The sequence below is a fragment of the Rhinoderma darwinii genome, chromosome 12, assembly GCF_050947455.1.
Source record: "Rhinoderma darwinii isolate aRhiDar2 chromosome 12, aRhiDar2.hap1, whole genome shotgun sequence".
Taxonomy (NCBI): domain Eukaryota; kingdom Metazoa; phylum Chordata; class Amphibia; order Anura; family Rhinodermatidae; genus Rhinoderma; species Rhinoderma darwinii.
In genome coordinates, this window is record NC_134698.1 from 52,479,977 (window position 1) to 52,496,248 (window position 16,272).

The window sequence follows — 16,272 nt, forward strand, 5'->3', positions numbered from 1 at the left end:
GTTTTCCATTCCATTTATTTATTTCCGCTGGTTATGTAGCGCCGACATATCCTGCTGCAATGTACAGATTGCTGCCTTTTACATCAGCCCCTTTTCCCAATGGGGCTCACAATCTTTTCCCTCTCTGACACACACATTGGGGTCCATTTCATAGAGATCATATTAAAAATATTAGTATGTCTTTGGAGTGTTGGGGAAAACTGGAGAACCTAGAGACAACTCATTCTGCAACCACTGAGCCACAGTTCTACGCCCAAATTTCCTTTACATAGACCATTGCATTTGTTTTATTATATTTATCTACGAGTGACATCAACCTTAGGCTTTCTTCACACAGGGCGGATACGCTGCTTAAAAGTACACCGCATATCCTTCCTAGAACCCACAGGAAAATCCGCCAGAAAAAATGCACTAAATTGTGGTGCCGTTTTTTCGTGAGGAAGCTCCGCTGCGGAAAGTAGTGGTAAAAAAACCCCCGTACATTTACCCTATTCTCCATTGTCATAGCAACGTGTCCCTCTGGTCTCCGTGCGACCCGGCGTCCTGGGATGACGCTGCAGCCTGTGATAGGTTGCAGCAGTCACATGGGATGGAACGTCATCCCAGGAGGCCAGCCCGGACGGAGAACAGAAAAAAGTGTTGTTATGAGAACGGGGTATCAACTTTTTATTCATTTTAAACCAAAAAAAGGTGTTTTTTTCTTCTGATTTTGTGTTTTTTGCGGCGGAATCGCAGCATTTGCGCTGCAAAAATCGCAACACTTGCTATTTGTTGCAAGTTTTACCTCTCTATTAAATTCAATTGGGATAACCCGCAATAGAAGAACAGCTTTTCCAAAGCATACGTTGACATGCTGCGGATTCAAAAAATGTTCAAATCTCATCCACTCTGCGGCTACTGTAATACGCTCCGGATTTTCCGCAATGAAATCCTTTGTGGAAAATCCAGTGTTTACACTGTGTGAACATAGCCTTACTGTTCTTGGCAAAGCAATTATTCAAAGTGCAGGTGTTCCTCTATGAATATAGGTTATCTGTAAATAATATCTTTAATGTGTCTTGATACAACAGAGAACGGAGAAATTGTTGGAAACCATTGATCAACTTTACTTGGAATATGCCAAAAGAGCTGCACCATTTAATAACTGGATGGAAGGCGCCATGGAAGACCTGCAGGACACCTTTATTGTTCATACCATTGAGGAGATCCAGGTATTGCCAGTGTTGTCTCCGTAATGTAGAACGTAATCTAACGTGTAGATGGCCATGGACAAGTCTCACCCTGTTTCAGTATTTTATAGCTAGAGTTGAGTAATTATTCTTTGCACTTTTGGAAATTGTCTAAAAATAGTAGCTATCCACTTTGAACAACCCATGTTCATAGCATAGAAAATGAATGGGGTGGTGGCCGAGCATGCACAGTACCACTTTATTCATATGGGCCACGCAGGGACGGCCAGGGTAGCCCGTTCTCGGGATCGTGCAGGTCCCATCAGTTGGACCCCCACCATTCAGACATTTACCACCTATCCTGTGGATTAGCCATAAATACTGATTATGGGAAAACCCCTTTAAGGGATCAGAAAAACTGAACAGAAGAGGTTTTATGGCTGCAAGTCCCTTGAGCAGATGCTACGAGGGGAGCTGCAGTCCAAAGACTAATTTTTCCTGCAGTATAGTAGACGCTTGCAGCCAAGAACCTCTCTAGACCAAGGTCCATAAACATTCCCCATAATGTCACCTGTTTTTCCATTCATTGTTTGCTCGATCAAAGACTGATTGATAATATTTCATGCTGCCTAAACGATACAATGTCGGCAGCACATCACAGGGAGATGCGCTGCTGACATAATAGAAATCTATGGGGACGAGCGACCGGAGTAACGAGCACCCGTCCCCATACATTACTGATAATAATTATGGTGCATATTATCCGTTTACTGCACATTTTCTTCTTTATTCATACATACCCCACTATATTTTCAGACCTTGTTTTTTTTTTTTTTTCTTGTTCAAAAATAATTTTCCGTGATTTGGTATATAAAGGCCATGAAACCTAGCGCCTCCAGACAATACAGGACGTCGATCAGCGCTCCTTTCAGCAATAGTCGGTAGTTTATGGGGACGAACGGTTGTTACTACGATCGTCCGTCCCCGTGCATTGTCCCTCATGTCGGCAGCGCATCTCCCTGTTTGGAGGTGTGCTAGCGACTAGCGATATTTTGGGTCGCATAAATGATGCGATGGGCTGATGAACGAGTGATTGCTCGTTCATGGGATGATTTCCCTGTTTACATAGAGCAATAATCAGGAAGCGTTCACCCGTTCATTGCCCTGTGTAAAAAGGTCTTTAGACTGTAAGCTGCGCATTACATTCAATTTACTCACTAATGTTTATTAGAATTACAGTGTGAGCGCATACAGTAAGGGTGACATTACACGGCCCGAGACGCTAGTATGGGGATGAGCGCTCGTTACTTCGATCACTCGTCCCCATACATTTCTATTATGTCGGCAGCAGGTCTCTGTTTACACAGAGAGATGTGCTGCCAACAACGATAATATTTTACGCATTTAAAGAGTTACGATCAGCTGAAACCTATTTTACTTTAAACTGGACGTACACATTAGACTACACATTAACAGCTAATGCATGTGGCCAGATGTACTTCATTTATTGACCACAATCTATTATGTCAGTAGGATCCCTTCACTGCTATGGGTAGAACGATAACACATAAGCTAATTTATCACCTCTCTATCCAGGGATTGAGCACCGCACATGAACAGTTCAAAGCGACCCTTCCAGAAGCAGACAAGGAACGACAAGCAATCCTTGGAATCCATAATGAGGTTTCGAAGATAGCCCAGACTTACCATGTCAACATGGCGGGTACCAACCCCTACTCCACGATCTCACCGCAAGAAATTAATAACAAGTGGGACCATGTGAGTTTATTTTACCTGCACAATTTAGAATGGAAAAATGAATAATGTTCCTGCTAGAAAGAAATTAAAATGTTAAAGTACTGCCACCTTGTGGTGTTCTCACATATTTGCATGTGAAGAATTTTTGGGAGTCTCATTCCTAAAGCCCTAACTATAGATCTTATTTGATGTGTTTGGAGATAGCTGTTGTGATTTACCCTATAGAAGAATGGCTGTAGACGCAAATATTTGGCCACAATCCGACAAATGTTCCCGTTCCACATACGTGCAAAAATGTGATTTATTTTCCCATAAGAAGCTGTTTTTATTGTTGGAGGTAGATTACCATCTATTTTTTTGTAATGCCATGATTATATTTTTGCTGTGTGCAGGTAAGACAGCTGGTTCCCCGTCGAGATCAAGCTTTAATGGAGGAACATGCACGGCAGCAGCAGAACGAGCGGCTGCGGAAGCAGTTTGCATCACAAGCCAATGTTATTGGTCCGTGGATACAAACAAATATGCAGGTATAAGAGAGACAGATGTTATAGATTATTTCGACCTCCAAAATATGGATCGATAGTTTTTAATGAGCTGACCTCTAAAATGTCGTTTATGTGGTTGGTCATCCACAGGAGATTGGGCGTATTTCCATAGAAATGCATGGCACACTAGAAGATCAGCTCAATCATTTGCGACAGTATGAGAAGAGTATTGTGAACTACAAACCAAAGATTGACCAGTTAGAAGGCGATCACCAGCAGATACAGGAGGCGCTTATATTTGATAACAAGCACACCAACTATACCATGGAGGTAAGTCTATTTCTTGATCTTGGTGGTACTGAAGTGTCATCATTAGGCTTTCAGGTCTGGATGTATGTTGCAGAAAAAAAATCTATTTCCATTTTTTATATCCGGTGACTGGATCATTTATTTGAGAAATCCTCCACCACCTCTGTACATTGCAGCTTCCCTTTTTTCAGGGCGAGTTTGTTAGTATGTTGGGAAACTTGTCCGACACAAGAATGGTCAGCAGATTTGACATTTAAGCGTTTTTACCAGACTTCAAAAATTATGTACCCAAGCTCTACTACTTTTGATGTAATATTATGCTTCTTCATTACTCTAGCACATCCGTGTGGGATGGGAACAACTCCTCACCACTATTGCCAGAACCATCAACGAGATAGAAAACCAGGTTCTTACACGAGACGCCAAAGGCATCAGCCAGGAGCAGATGAATGAATTCAGGAACTCTTTCAATCACTTTGACCGGGTAAGAACACATCGCTCAGTAGGCATATTGATTCATAGTCTATACTGACGGTGCATTTATCTCTGATAGAGAGGAAGCGTTCCTTTAGGGTATGTTCACACGCTAGCTGTCATTTACGGTTGAAATGACAGCCTGTTTTCAGAAGAAAACAGCTGCGTCGTTTCAGCCGTAAATGCTGCTCCTCGTAATATACGAGGCGTCTGTGACGCTCGTATATCTTGAGCTGCTCTTCATTGAGTTCAATGAAGAACAGCTCAAATTACGTTTCAAAGAAGTGTCCTGCACTTCTTTGCCGAGGCAGTCAATTTACGCGTCGTCGTTTGACAGCTCTCAAACGACGACGCGTAAATGACAGGTCGTCTGCACAGTACGTCGGCAAACCCATTCTAATGAATGGGCAGATGTTTGCCGTCGTATTGGAGCCGTATTTTCAGGCGTAAAACGAGGCATAATACGCCTCGTTTACGCCTGAAAATAGGTCGTGTGAACCCAGCCTAACAGAGGTGACCGCAGCTTTACTTCAAGTTTCAGTAAACACACTTGCTGCATTGTGCTGCTGCTGCAGGTGGCACAATGAATGTTCAGTGGTGCTTGAAAGCCTGTCCTGCACAGCAAGGTTTGTCATGTAGCTCTTGGTGTCAAAAACAGCAGGATATGGGGATTCAAAATGTTTTAGTGACATTGTACATTGTGAACTACTCAGTTGACCCACTGCCTGGACACTTTTTTTGCTATTAAGATGCAATTATTTCATGGTTACCTCTCTAACAGAACCTTAATTTAACATTAAATATATACATTCTTTATGCTTTTGCCAGAAGCTTGTTTAGACAAAGTTTAAAAAACAGCAATTAACCCTTTAAAAGCTATGTAAGCCTTCAAAAGCTCTATATATATATATATATATATATATATATATATATATATATATATATATATTTTTTTTTATAAAGATCAAATCTGTGTTTTGTGCAACTTTCTAATTACTTTTTGTTAAAAAATTTTTATACTATTTGAGATACAGCTGCTTTGTATTCTGTATACAGAGCAGCTGTATCGCGCGCTAATACCTGAATCTGTCAGGTTCACGGGACTGACTGGTTCTTTGTCAGCGGGTCGCACAGGATAAGGATCCACCTGTTATCCATCACATCCAAGTTGATAATTTAGATGTAGTGGATTCTGCACATCCTACATATGTAGGACCTGCTGGCACTGAACCGGTCAGTCCCACTGACCTGATGGGTTCAGCCAGGATTCAGCATGATCCAGCTGCTCTGTATATAGGATAGAAAGCATCTATACCTCAAAAAGTAAAAATCATTTTTAATAAAAACTAATTCTAAAGTTGCACAAAACGCACTGACCTTTTTATTAAAACATAAAATCTCTTTTGAAAGGTTTACTTGGCCTTTAAAAATGATGTGAGGACTGAACTCTACATCTCGCATGCTCGTATCTGTTCATGGCATAAAGGTTTATGTAAGAGGTCCATCCTCCCCGATGTGTGTATGGGTAATGTAGCTGAGGGCTGTATAACTACACCCTCCTACTTTTGACATACTTCTTCCCTATAGAAACCTAAAGGAACGTTAAACGTAAACCTAAAACTTGTGCCTGAAACACAATTTGGATAGAGACACTCTTTGGACACGTTTTTTATTAATTCGTGGCATTTTGGCCACTAAAATGCTTAGTCGATAAGCCGGACGATTTAATCTTTCCTCATACTGGAGGCCGATTGTAAGAATGGCCACAATTTTATGTTAGGAAAAAATAAAGCTGTATTATAAATCATGTAGTCGTATCTGGTACTACTGTATATGGGTACATTTATTTGTATACATTTAGCATGTACACAATGGGAGTCATGTAAAAAATGTGTGCAAATAGAAACCGTGGTCTTGACACTCATTGGTGATTGGCCAGAGGCAACAGCGTCCCTTTTTTTCCTTTGTAAATCAGGTTTACCTATCTGACACCCAGTGTTTTCTGGGATGTTACTGAAGGCTTCGATCTGCCCAAAAAGTTATTTTATAAATTTCTGGGGCCATTGTAGAAAAATAGAACACACTTGGTACTAATACACCTTTGTCACCAGGATAGACCTGTCGTACCCACTTATAACACGCCTGTCCTGACCAGCACTATAAGCTGTGTTGTAGCATAAGCATGCATGAGTCTTGCAGAATAGGAGGCATGAATCTACATGTATAAAGTACAGTAAAGCCTCATGCACACGACCGTGTGCGCCGTCCGAGTCCCGTCAGTGATCCAAGGAAAGATAGGACATGTTCTATGTTTTCTCTGATCGTTTTTCACGGACCCGATTCACCCGCTAAAGTGAATGGGTCCGTGAAGACTATCGGGTGCTACTCAGATGCAGTCAAAATCGGCCCGAGTGGCACAACGGTCATGTGCATGAGGCATAAGCATGCAACTCCACAAACAGCGCTGTTCTATTTATCTCTTCTATATTCTGTCCAGTATATTCATATACTATATCTTGTTTTTTTAGTGTAGCGTCTACCCTACTTATTTCTTATACTTTTATATAAAATAATTGGAACAAAAGCCCACTTTAATGTAAGCTATTAAAAAAAGAAACCTTTTTACTTGTTTTATGTTAAAAACATTACAGCTAATGGTTTCCAAGAACCGAATTCATCTTGTATAATGCAGTGAATCATTCCTGGTTATTTTGTTAACATGTAGTTAAAGTGAAAGTCTGTTTCCCCTGCTTTATGAAGTCAAGAACAATTACGTGTAGCTACTCCTCACCGCATGTGTAACGGAGAAAGCGCGACTTCTAAGGATAATTATATCTTGATGAAACTCCACACCCGCTTCCCATAGAAACCACTGCATACATGAAACGTCTCACAACAGAGATTGGTTAAGGCGGGATTCACACGACCGGGTCGCGTCCGAGCCCGAGTGCCGGCCGGTAAAATCGGCCATTCTGCCCGGCCGGTTTGCATAAAGTTATGCATCCGTGCCGGGCCGGGCAGATCCGGACAGTGACATCAGCGGCAACTCCTGAAGGGGAATCCCCATGTGTTCGGGGATTCCGCTTCAGGAGTTTCCCCTGATGTCACTGCCCAGATATGGACAGAGACATCAAGCGCTCTGTCCAGGAGCGGAATCCCCGAACACACGGGGATTCCGCTCCTTCAAGAAGCTAAAGTGCGGCTAGCTCATAGCAGAGCGGGGAGATACCTCCCTGCTCTGCTATAGTGGCATCGCTACAGTAGTAGCAGCAGCTGCTGCAGCTGCTAGCGGCGCCATCAAAGGTGTCGCCGGGCCAGGGCGCTTTTAAAACAAGCAGGAGAAGGGAGCCAGCGCAGCGCTCCCTTCCACCTGCTGTACACCCCGGCCCTGCCACACCGTGTACAGCGATGCCATTCGTCAGAATGGCATCAACTCCTCCTCCTCACATGCACTCTGCACTGTGAGGAGGAGGAGATAGAGCGCAAGAGCCGGAAAACCCGGCCATCTCTCGGGACACATCCCGGTGATGGCCGTGTATTACCCGGCCCCATAGACTTCTATGGGGGCCGGGTACCCGGGCGAAAATAGAGCATGTCCTATTTTTTGACGGGCGGTTTTCCCGGTCGTCAAAAAATCGGTCGTGTGAATAGCCCCATTAGGGGTCTATTATTCCTAATGCAGCCGGGTGCTGGCCGATTTATGAACGGCCGGCACCCGGCCGGGAAACCCTGCCGTGTGAATGAGGCCTAAAGGTGCCCTATAATCACCACAATTTAGGTATTTTTTGCAAATAGATGGCGACAAAATCAGACATAAGCTTTCAGCAGCTTCAATGTTCTAAAAGCGTATAATGCACTGAACATCCATTCCCAGGGACCCTGAGCTTGCTGCGGATACCTGAGGAGCGCATTATTTGGAAGTTTGATTCTATCATAGAACAGTCAGTATATAATATTTGGTAGCATGTTATATATGTCACCATACTTGTCGATCAGAAATTTTTTATATTATGGCAAATAATGACAAGTTTGTAAGGAAAGGTTAAAATATGGTTCTACAGATATTGAGGACCACAGGTGGAGGTGTGGGGTCACTTTTGCTTTACCCCATAGCCAGGGTTTCCCAATGTCAGCGCTTGTATGATACCCGTTGTGGCTACTCTATCTATAGCTGTCTTCTATTTACACAGTGGCAAATGTTTTTAGCATTTGCTTGAATGGTTCTATTGCCGTGAGGAGGATAAGAACACAACGTGCACACAAGCCGCCAATGCCAAGCATTGATGTTTAGCTTTATATATGCTTCTTCCTTTTCCTGGAAGGACTACATATCCTACTACTAGGTGTATTATTTCTATTGCTTTCAACAACCACTTGTAGTTAAGTTATAAAGATGCGCCGTGCCTGTGGGGGAGGGGAATTTACACAATGTGCATGAACCTTAAAGAAGTCACTGTAAAAATGCATCCTTATCACAAATATTAATATTAACTGTATTTTTTTTTCTTCTCGGCCCTATGCATGCCTGCCTCTGCTTTTTCTGCATGACCCTCAATTCACAACCCACCCGCCTGTACGATCTGTCCTTCCCCCTGTGCTTTCACCCTGTCACCAACCACTGGCATGGCATGTCCTGGACACCCGAACCATCACTTACTGTAACAAGGAGCACTCCGGCACACTTGGCCCAGAGGAATTTAAGGCCTGCCTCATCAGCTTGGGTTACGATATTGGAAACGATCCTCAGGTACTGAAAACTGTTGTGTTGTAGTAATATTGTTTAATAATGCGTTCGATTCCATTCCCAGGCACCTTGGATTAGTTGCTTTACTGCGTGTTGAGAAGAAATAATGTATTTTTTCTCCTTGATGTTTGTGTGTTTTATCTTCTCTCATCTCATTCATTTCCTAATTTCCCTTTATTTCACATTCAAACTCCTACAAACTGTTTTTCTTGTAAACAACATCATTTACATTAATCTATATTCTTGCTTACTATATACTTCTTGCTGCTCCTTTGCTTTCTGACTGTCCTGTTTCTGATCTGCATTATACTTTCCTGTATCATGTACTTTCCATCACTGGACACCCTGCAGAAGAAGACTGGTATGCTGGATAGTGATGATTTCCGAGCCTGTCTTATCTCCATGGGGTACAACATGGTAAAGTAAAACCTGCTCTAAGATCATAGATGACACTTTTATCCATTGTTTTCTCCTTGACTTTTTTTTTTTAAATAAATGTGACCGTTTTAAATATAGGACAAATTTATAATCTAGAAATTCTGCTGCTCAGAATTGCACCAGATGTTGGACTGTCATACGAAAAAATAATTCTGTTTTAGATGCATTTTTTAACAATGTCTATTTATTAAGCCCAAAATGGGTTCAAAGTTAGGTGACCACCTAGGGTGCCAATGAGGAGATGACCGACAACATCCAGCTCAGTGCACTTCGCACTGGTTGGAAGTACCCAGCGAATGTATGAATGGCAGGGAGCAAAATCCGGTAAACATGGCTGATTGCCTAGTTCCCCATAGCTACGGGGTTTTGTATGTATATCAACTGGGTGATGGGCCTGATGGCTGTCGGCTGAACGATTGCCCCTCCAAAAGCTGTCGTGCTGAGTTTCACAACCAAAGGGGAGATGGGCGCATGATATTTCCCCCAATTCTGCCTTGCCAATGCTTCTCTGGTCTGTAGATCAGCCTCCCTTGCAGCGGGACTGTAGAAACGAACATGTTCCTCAGTAAGAAAATATTGGTTCTACTAAGCTGGACCCTATATTATCTCTTTTTTTTTTTTACTTAGGTAAACAGAATAACAAAAACATAATCAATTCCAATGGTACAAGTGCAACCAAATAAAGTCAATGGTAGCAGCAGAGTGACTGGTGCCAATCACATTCTGTAAGGTTTTCTAAACCGTATCAGGAATAAAGTCCTTATTTGCTTGTTGTAGCCAAAATATCATCATTTTTACAATTCTGCTAATCCTACATTTTCTGTTATAAAATCTTAAAGACTTTGTACACCTTTTGATATAGTTTGTGTTTTTAATAAAGAGGTCTGTCAGTGTGTTTGGTGCAACTTTTAAATACTTTTTATTAAAAATTATTTTTACTTTGAGATACAACTGCTTTGGATCCTGTATACAGAGCAGCTGTATCTTGTGCTGAGACCTGAATCCGTAAAGTCAGCGTCACTGACTGGTACAGGGACCGCTGGTCCTACGTGTCTCTGACGCGCATGATCCACCTGTTATCTGTCACCTCTAAGTTATGAACTTAGATGAGATCGGTAACCGCGCAATCCTGCGTGGCACACGTAAAAAACTATTTCAAAGGTGGACATAACCTTTAACTAAAACAATTTTTATGTTGGTAAGATAAATAAGCCTCTGAAATAGATGCAGTGGCTGAAAGGTACAACATAGTGATGATAATAAGGCCATGATTATTAGCCTCTGCTTGTTCTTTGCCAGGGGAGTCCAGAATGAACCCATTTAATTGTGAAGTAGTTTTTACTGACATGCCAGAAAGCTTGATATCTATTTTATATTTGGTTCACTGCAGTAAAATCAGAAAAATACTAACGTTAAGGTAGAGCTCCATTTTATTGTTCTGGAATTGAATAATAATCCAATGATAATCTGTTGGGAATATTCCCTAATTTCCCTGATATACATCACTGCTGCCTGTGTCTGCATTGCATTAAAGTTAATCTGCCAGGACAGGCCACTTAAGAGCATCTAATAGGCACCATTAGAAAATCAAACCAGCGAGTTCTCCTTCACCCTCTCAGCAGACCTCTGAAGGTATTGTGGATGAAGATGCTCAGTTTACATAGGGGGGGGGGGCACTTTTCTTGATGCACCCCAAACATGAGTTCTGGGGGTGCCCAGAGGGTGCAGGAGCAAAGGCTTTCTTGTCTATCTAAAGGCAATTGACAGATTCCCTCCTACCTTTACAAAGGATCTGGTCACAGAATCCCTTTAAGAGGCACTTGCACGGCAGTGTCGAGGAATTTTCAGATTATCCGATTGTTAAAAGGAGTAAATGTACTATAAAGGTTAAAGGGGTTGTCCGGTTTAAGCAAATGAATGGTTTTTTTTGTGGTTTTTTTTATATAATTAAAAGTTATAAAATTTTCCAATATACTTTCTGTATTAATTCCTCAGTGTTTTCCAGATCTCTGCTTGCTGTTATCCAGTAGGAACATTCATTGTTTACTTTGAGTGGATAAAACGCTGTCCATGGTCATGTGATGGACACAGGTGCTGGGATCGTTCGAAGACACAGCCCTGATACATACTGTAACCCAGCACCTGTGTGTCAGTGAAAGTTCCAACTGGGTAACAAGCCCAGATCTACAGATAACACTGAGGCGTTAATATAGAAAGTATACAGAAAAATTGTATAACTTTTAATTATACAAAAAATAACATTAATTTGCTGAAACCGGGCAACTTCTTTAACCTCAATTAATGTATATCAAATATTACATGGTGCCATTTTTGATTCAAAACTACAACAAGAAAAAAGAGTTTCCAAGAAAAACATAGCACTTATTGAGGTTGAAAAGAGAGAAAAGTTCAATTGACAACCATTACGTTTTATCAAGTAACCTGGCAAAACCTCTCATATGCTCCACTTTAAATCAAATGTTTATCCAGTAAAGATCATACGTTTAATTTTCCTTCGGTTAATTTCCTCAAAGTAGGGCCACGTCGCAGTGAAGAAGTGACCTCTAGTCCTACCCCGCAAATTAGACTGTTCAAGATAAGAGGTTGTCTGTGTAATTGCTTTTTAGGCATTTGTCTTTAAGAAAATACATTTATCATTTCAGACAAATTGTTATTCATGTAATTGCCTTTTAAGCAATGGCCTTCAGCAACAACCTTTGTTAGTACAGCACAGGAGACATTCTATATGTAATGACCTTTTAAGCAATTGCCTTCAATAAAGACATAGGTGGGCAACTTTGCTAGAATATTTGCTAAATCTTAGAGGTTGTCAATTAAATTTGGATTTTGTATCTTTTCAACCTCAATGAGTGCGATGTTTTTTTTTTTCATTTCTTTGTTCTTCTTTTAAAGATGGTAAATTTAAATGTTCTCATTAAATCAGGAGTATTGCATTTATTCATTTTCCTTATGTCTAAATGGAGAATCATTTAAAGAGGTCCTAGCGGCTCTCCTGACGTGTCTGTTTTAATAAAAACTTGCATTCGCCATGAAATAAAACTTCTGGAGCATTTTTTTCTTTAGAATTCTGCGTTGTGCCATTTCTCAGTTATTCTTTCTGGTAATGTATGAATACATTGACTACTGGGGGGTCACCATTCTCCTTTTCAATAGGTCGTGTCCCTAAACAGGCTGGCAGTATCCGCACTGATTGGACAGTGCCAGAGTATGCAAAGGCACGCCCTATTGGTATAAGTTACACCCTGTAGTCAATTTATTCATACATTTTCTAGAGAAATAACAGGGGAACGGTGCAATGCAGATTTCCTAGAAAAGCTGCTCCAGCACATCAAATCTATGTGCGGATTTATCTGACTACTAGCCAGGTCCTATGCGGCCTTGTGAATTATCTTGTCTGGCTTACTTCAGGTAACAACTAGCTCATATTTAACAGATACAGCAGTTCTATAATGAGATGAACTAACCAGTCCCTTTTTAATAGATGAATGTTTGGACCAGCTAGTTGTTCCTAATAAACTTTTTTTGTTTATAGTACAAATATATTCTGATGAACATTACAATCAACAGAATAGTAAACATACAAAAATAAAACCAAAAACGGCATCGGACAATAAAAGGAGAGCGGAATCTGCCTGTAAAAGCGTACCGCTAAAGCTATCCATACACACCAAGTTCTACAATAATTATATAAACATTTTATGAAAATCACGATTGATGCCCAATATCTGTCAGCTATGACTTTTTTCTGGCCATTGGTAGTATGAAATGACGTGTATGGTGTAATCAGCCATTCTGCGCATAGTTTTTCCCTTTAAATTTGTGGCTCATGATTGGCCAGTTGAGTCGGATATTGATGAGGGAGATCGTTCACAAAAATGATTTCATCTATTATAGATCCGCCACCCTATATACATTTGGATATTATGCAGCTAAAAAAGTAAAACCTCCTCCACTGAAGTATAGGTCACAGACAAATTATGTTACTATGAACTAAATCGCTTATCAATGCCTTTTTTATATTTCTTTTTAGGGTGAAGCTGAATTTACCCGCATTATGGGAATTGTAGATCCCAGCAGACTCGGAGTGGTGACATTTCAAGCCTTCATTGACTTCATGTCTCGTGAAACCGCAGATACAGACACCGCTGACCAAGTTATGGCTTCTTTTAAGGTCCTTGCTGGTGATAAGGTTTGTACATGTTTATCCCATCTAGTAAATTCTATTTAAAGAGTAACTCACATTTCATTAAACTTTTCATATGTTATAGTGACACGTCGCAAGTTTTAATTTATGGGGTCCGGGTGCTGAGAGCCCCACCGATCAAAGAAACGAAGGGGCAGAAGTGCTCAGCCGAGTGCAGTGCCCCTTCCGCTGTATATATTCCTTTTAGATTGAACAAAAACATCATTTGCTTTCTGTGCAGTGGAGCTGCAGGAACAATGAGTCCTTACACAGAGGCTCCCCTACAATTCGGCAGGAGCACATACCTTCGCTTGCGTCTGGGCGACCAGCAATTCGACAATTCCCTAATAATGAATTATGTGATCTGCTCCATTTAGTAGGAGTTCTCCAGCAACACACATGCGGGGCTACAGGGAATGTTGAATTTCCTCTCCCTTACTATGTAGACGTAGGGTCATAAACCCAAGGCCTGTGTTATTTATAAACCAAATCTGATCATTGTTTCTACAGTTTACAATTGTTTCATTACTCTGTCCATCTGTACTCCTTAAATAAATCGACATGAATAAAAGTAGACGAAAATGAGGTGATACCTGTACACCAGTAAATAATCAGTTTGTATTGGATATTTTATTCTAGAACTACATTACTGCTGACGAGCTGCGCCGGGAACTTCCTCCAGACCAAGCAGAGTATTGTATTGCCAGGATGGCACCGTACATGGGACATGATGCCGTCCCAGGAGCTCTGGACTATATGTCATTCTCTACAGCGCTGTATGGTGAAAGTGACCTTTAACTCTTTACTACTCCGCTCCATGTCCCTGCAGCGCTGACTGTCTACCACTACTGTACACAATGTGGTTTCAGCTTTCACGCCTTTTCTGTGTCTCCATAGCTCACCAGATGAAAAGTCACTCTTGCACCCCTCTAGTGTTCAGAGCCTTTGTCGCTCTGCTGCAGGAAGGGTAACCATCTTTAACCTTAAAGCAACGGTTTACAAATAAAGTTTTTACTAGAGACCTTTAAATGCATATTTTATTATGAGAGTAAAAAAATTAATAAAAAATAAAAGGTGAAATGTATTTTTCTGCCAACACAAAAGTGAAATTAACTTTTCTTTCTAGTTTGTCTGACAAGAATAGTTGAATGTTCCAGCTCCTTCACCCGTCGTCTTTTTTGCTACCACTTACGGGGGAGCGATGACTGTTTAGTAGCTGTGGCTTAGCCTAATATTTTTTTCCCATCCACCAAATGCAATCTGACAAACTGCGTTAAAGTGAACTATGTCAAGGTGGAAATACAACCTCATGGAAAATGTCCATATTTTTCTAAGCAAGAACATTTAGTATGTTTTCAATATTTAATGTAATATAAGGAGCGCAGCGTCCCGTCACCAGCTCATAAAAGTTATTTTTAGTGTTGCTAAACATGGATTGTTTGAGACCCGAAGCTTCAATAATTTGTCCTCCATATCTGCTTGTCACCAAACTTATTAAAGAAATTCTTGTTTAAATTTTAATCATCTGTGTTATTGGTTACTTTCAAATAAATGACATTTAATAATACAATTAACACTACTGGTTGTTTGTAATTCTTTTTTTTTTCCATTACACCATGTTTAAATGTCGAATATGGGTTATGAAATGTACCAGATCTATACTCGTACTTAAATTCAGCAAATTTTGGATAGATTTTGCTTTACAGATGTCACATAGTCATGGGAGAAACCATGGTCAATGAAGTTTTGATCAGATGGTAATACTGTGTGTTCCATCTCCTCGCTTATGTTTTCTCTTATTCGCCGTTCTATCGCTGCTTTACAGGCTGACGTTTCTTTTATCATGTTTGCTGGGCTTTCTCATCTTTTGGGAAATTGCTTGAGTGCTCAGCAACATAGATTGATTGGAGAAAAGCTTTCTGATTGGCTATGTCTTTTTCAAAAGAACATCCACTGCTGTAACCCATTATGGGCCTCTTCAGCCCCCCTCACACTGCATTTCCACTATACGTTTGGGAAAGCTCATGGCACATACGTTAAACGTCTGTCTATAGGTTCCCATTATACCGATGGTGGCCAAAAGTGTTCTCTTGGCCTCCATTGGGCTGTATGCGTCGGTAATGCCGTTTATTTGCTAGAACTCATGGCATGTTTTTTGTTTTTTTTGTTGTTTTTTTAACGTGTGACTAATGCCACTGTATTGCATACGTCACAGGGATCCATTTTACATATAAGTCATGAGCTCTTCAATAGCTTATCACAATGTATCTGTTAAAGGGGTTGTCTGCTTTTTATTTATTTTTTGTTTGTTCGTAGTATAGGAAATTATATGGTTTTCTGATATGCATATATTTGAAATTCTACTCACATACGTTTCTTATAACTGTGTAGCAGGCCGCTGTCTCTTCACAGTAGAATGGTATAACCCACAGAATAGTTCTGTGTAATGCATCCATGGGCTAACTGAATAGGACTAAACAAGGCGTCGGTCATATGACACAGCCCCCTCCTCCAAACACATATACACCCCCCCCCCCCCCAAAAAAAAACACACACACAGGAGACCGTGTAGAAGCAATTCTTATATTCTTCTCCTTCAGACATGAAGAGATGTTGTAGGAAAAAATACTTCATACTAACATAAAATACTATTAACCTGTTCTATACCTGCACATTGTTATCTTAATGCCA

General features: G+C 40.8%; 1 protein-coding gene across 5 annotated transcripts in view; it reads left to right on the forward strand.

Moving 5' to 3' along the window:
• ACTN1 (actinin alpha 1) overlaps positions 1 to 15,155 on the forward strand; it is a 99,328-nt gene extending 84,173 nt beyond the window's left edge. For 3 of the 5 annotated variants that reach the window (XM_075843851.1, XM_075843850.1, XM_075843853.1), the window contains exons 14-21: positions 1,071 to 1,211; positions 2,766 to 2,948; positions 3,320 to 3,454; positions 3,563 to 3,742; positions 4,059 to 4,205; positions 8,862 to 8,942; positions 13,429 to 13,587; positions 14,221 to 15,155. In XM_075843851.1, the coding sequence (XP_075699966.1) occupies positions 1,071 to 1,211; positions 2,766 to 2,948; positions 3,320 to 3,454; positions 3,563 to 3,742; positions 4,059 to 4,205; positions 8,862 to 8,942; positions 13,429 to 13,587; positions 14,221 to 14,379 (1,185 nt within the window). In that variant the 3' untranslated portion in view covers positions 14,380 to 15,155. Of the gene's footprint in view, positions 1 to 1,070; positions 1,212 to 2,765; positions 2,949 to 3,319; positions 3,455 to 3,562; positions 3,743 to 4,058; positions 4,206 to 8,861; positions 8,943 to 9,290; positions 9,357 to 13,428; positions 13,588 to 14,220 lie in introns of all 5 variants that reach the window. The other 2 variants (XM_075843854.1, XM_075843852.1) reach the window with 2 other exon arrangements.
• The last annotated feature ends 1,117 nt before the right edge of the window (positions 15,156 to 16,272 follow it).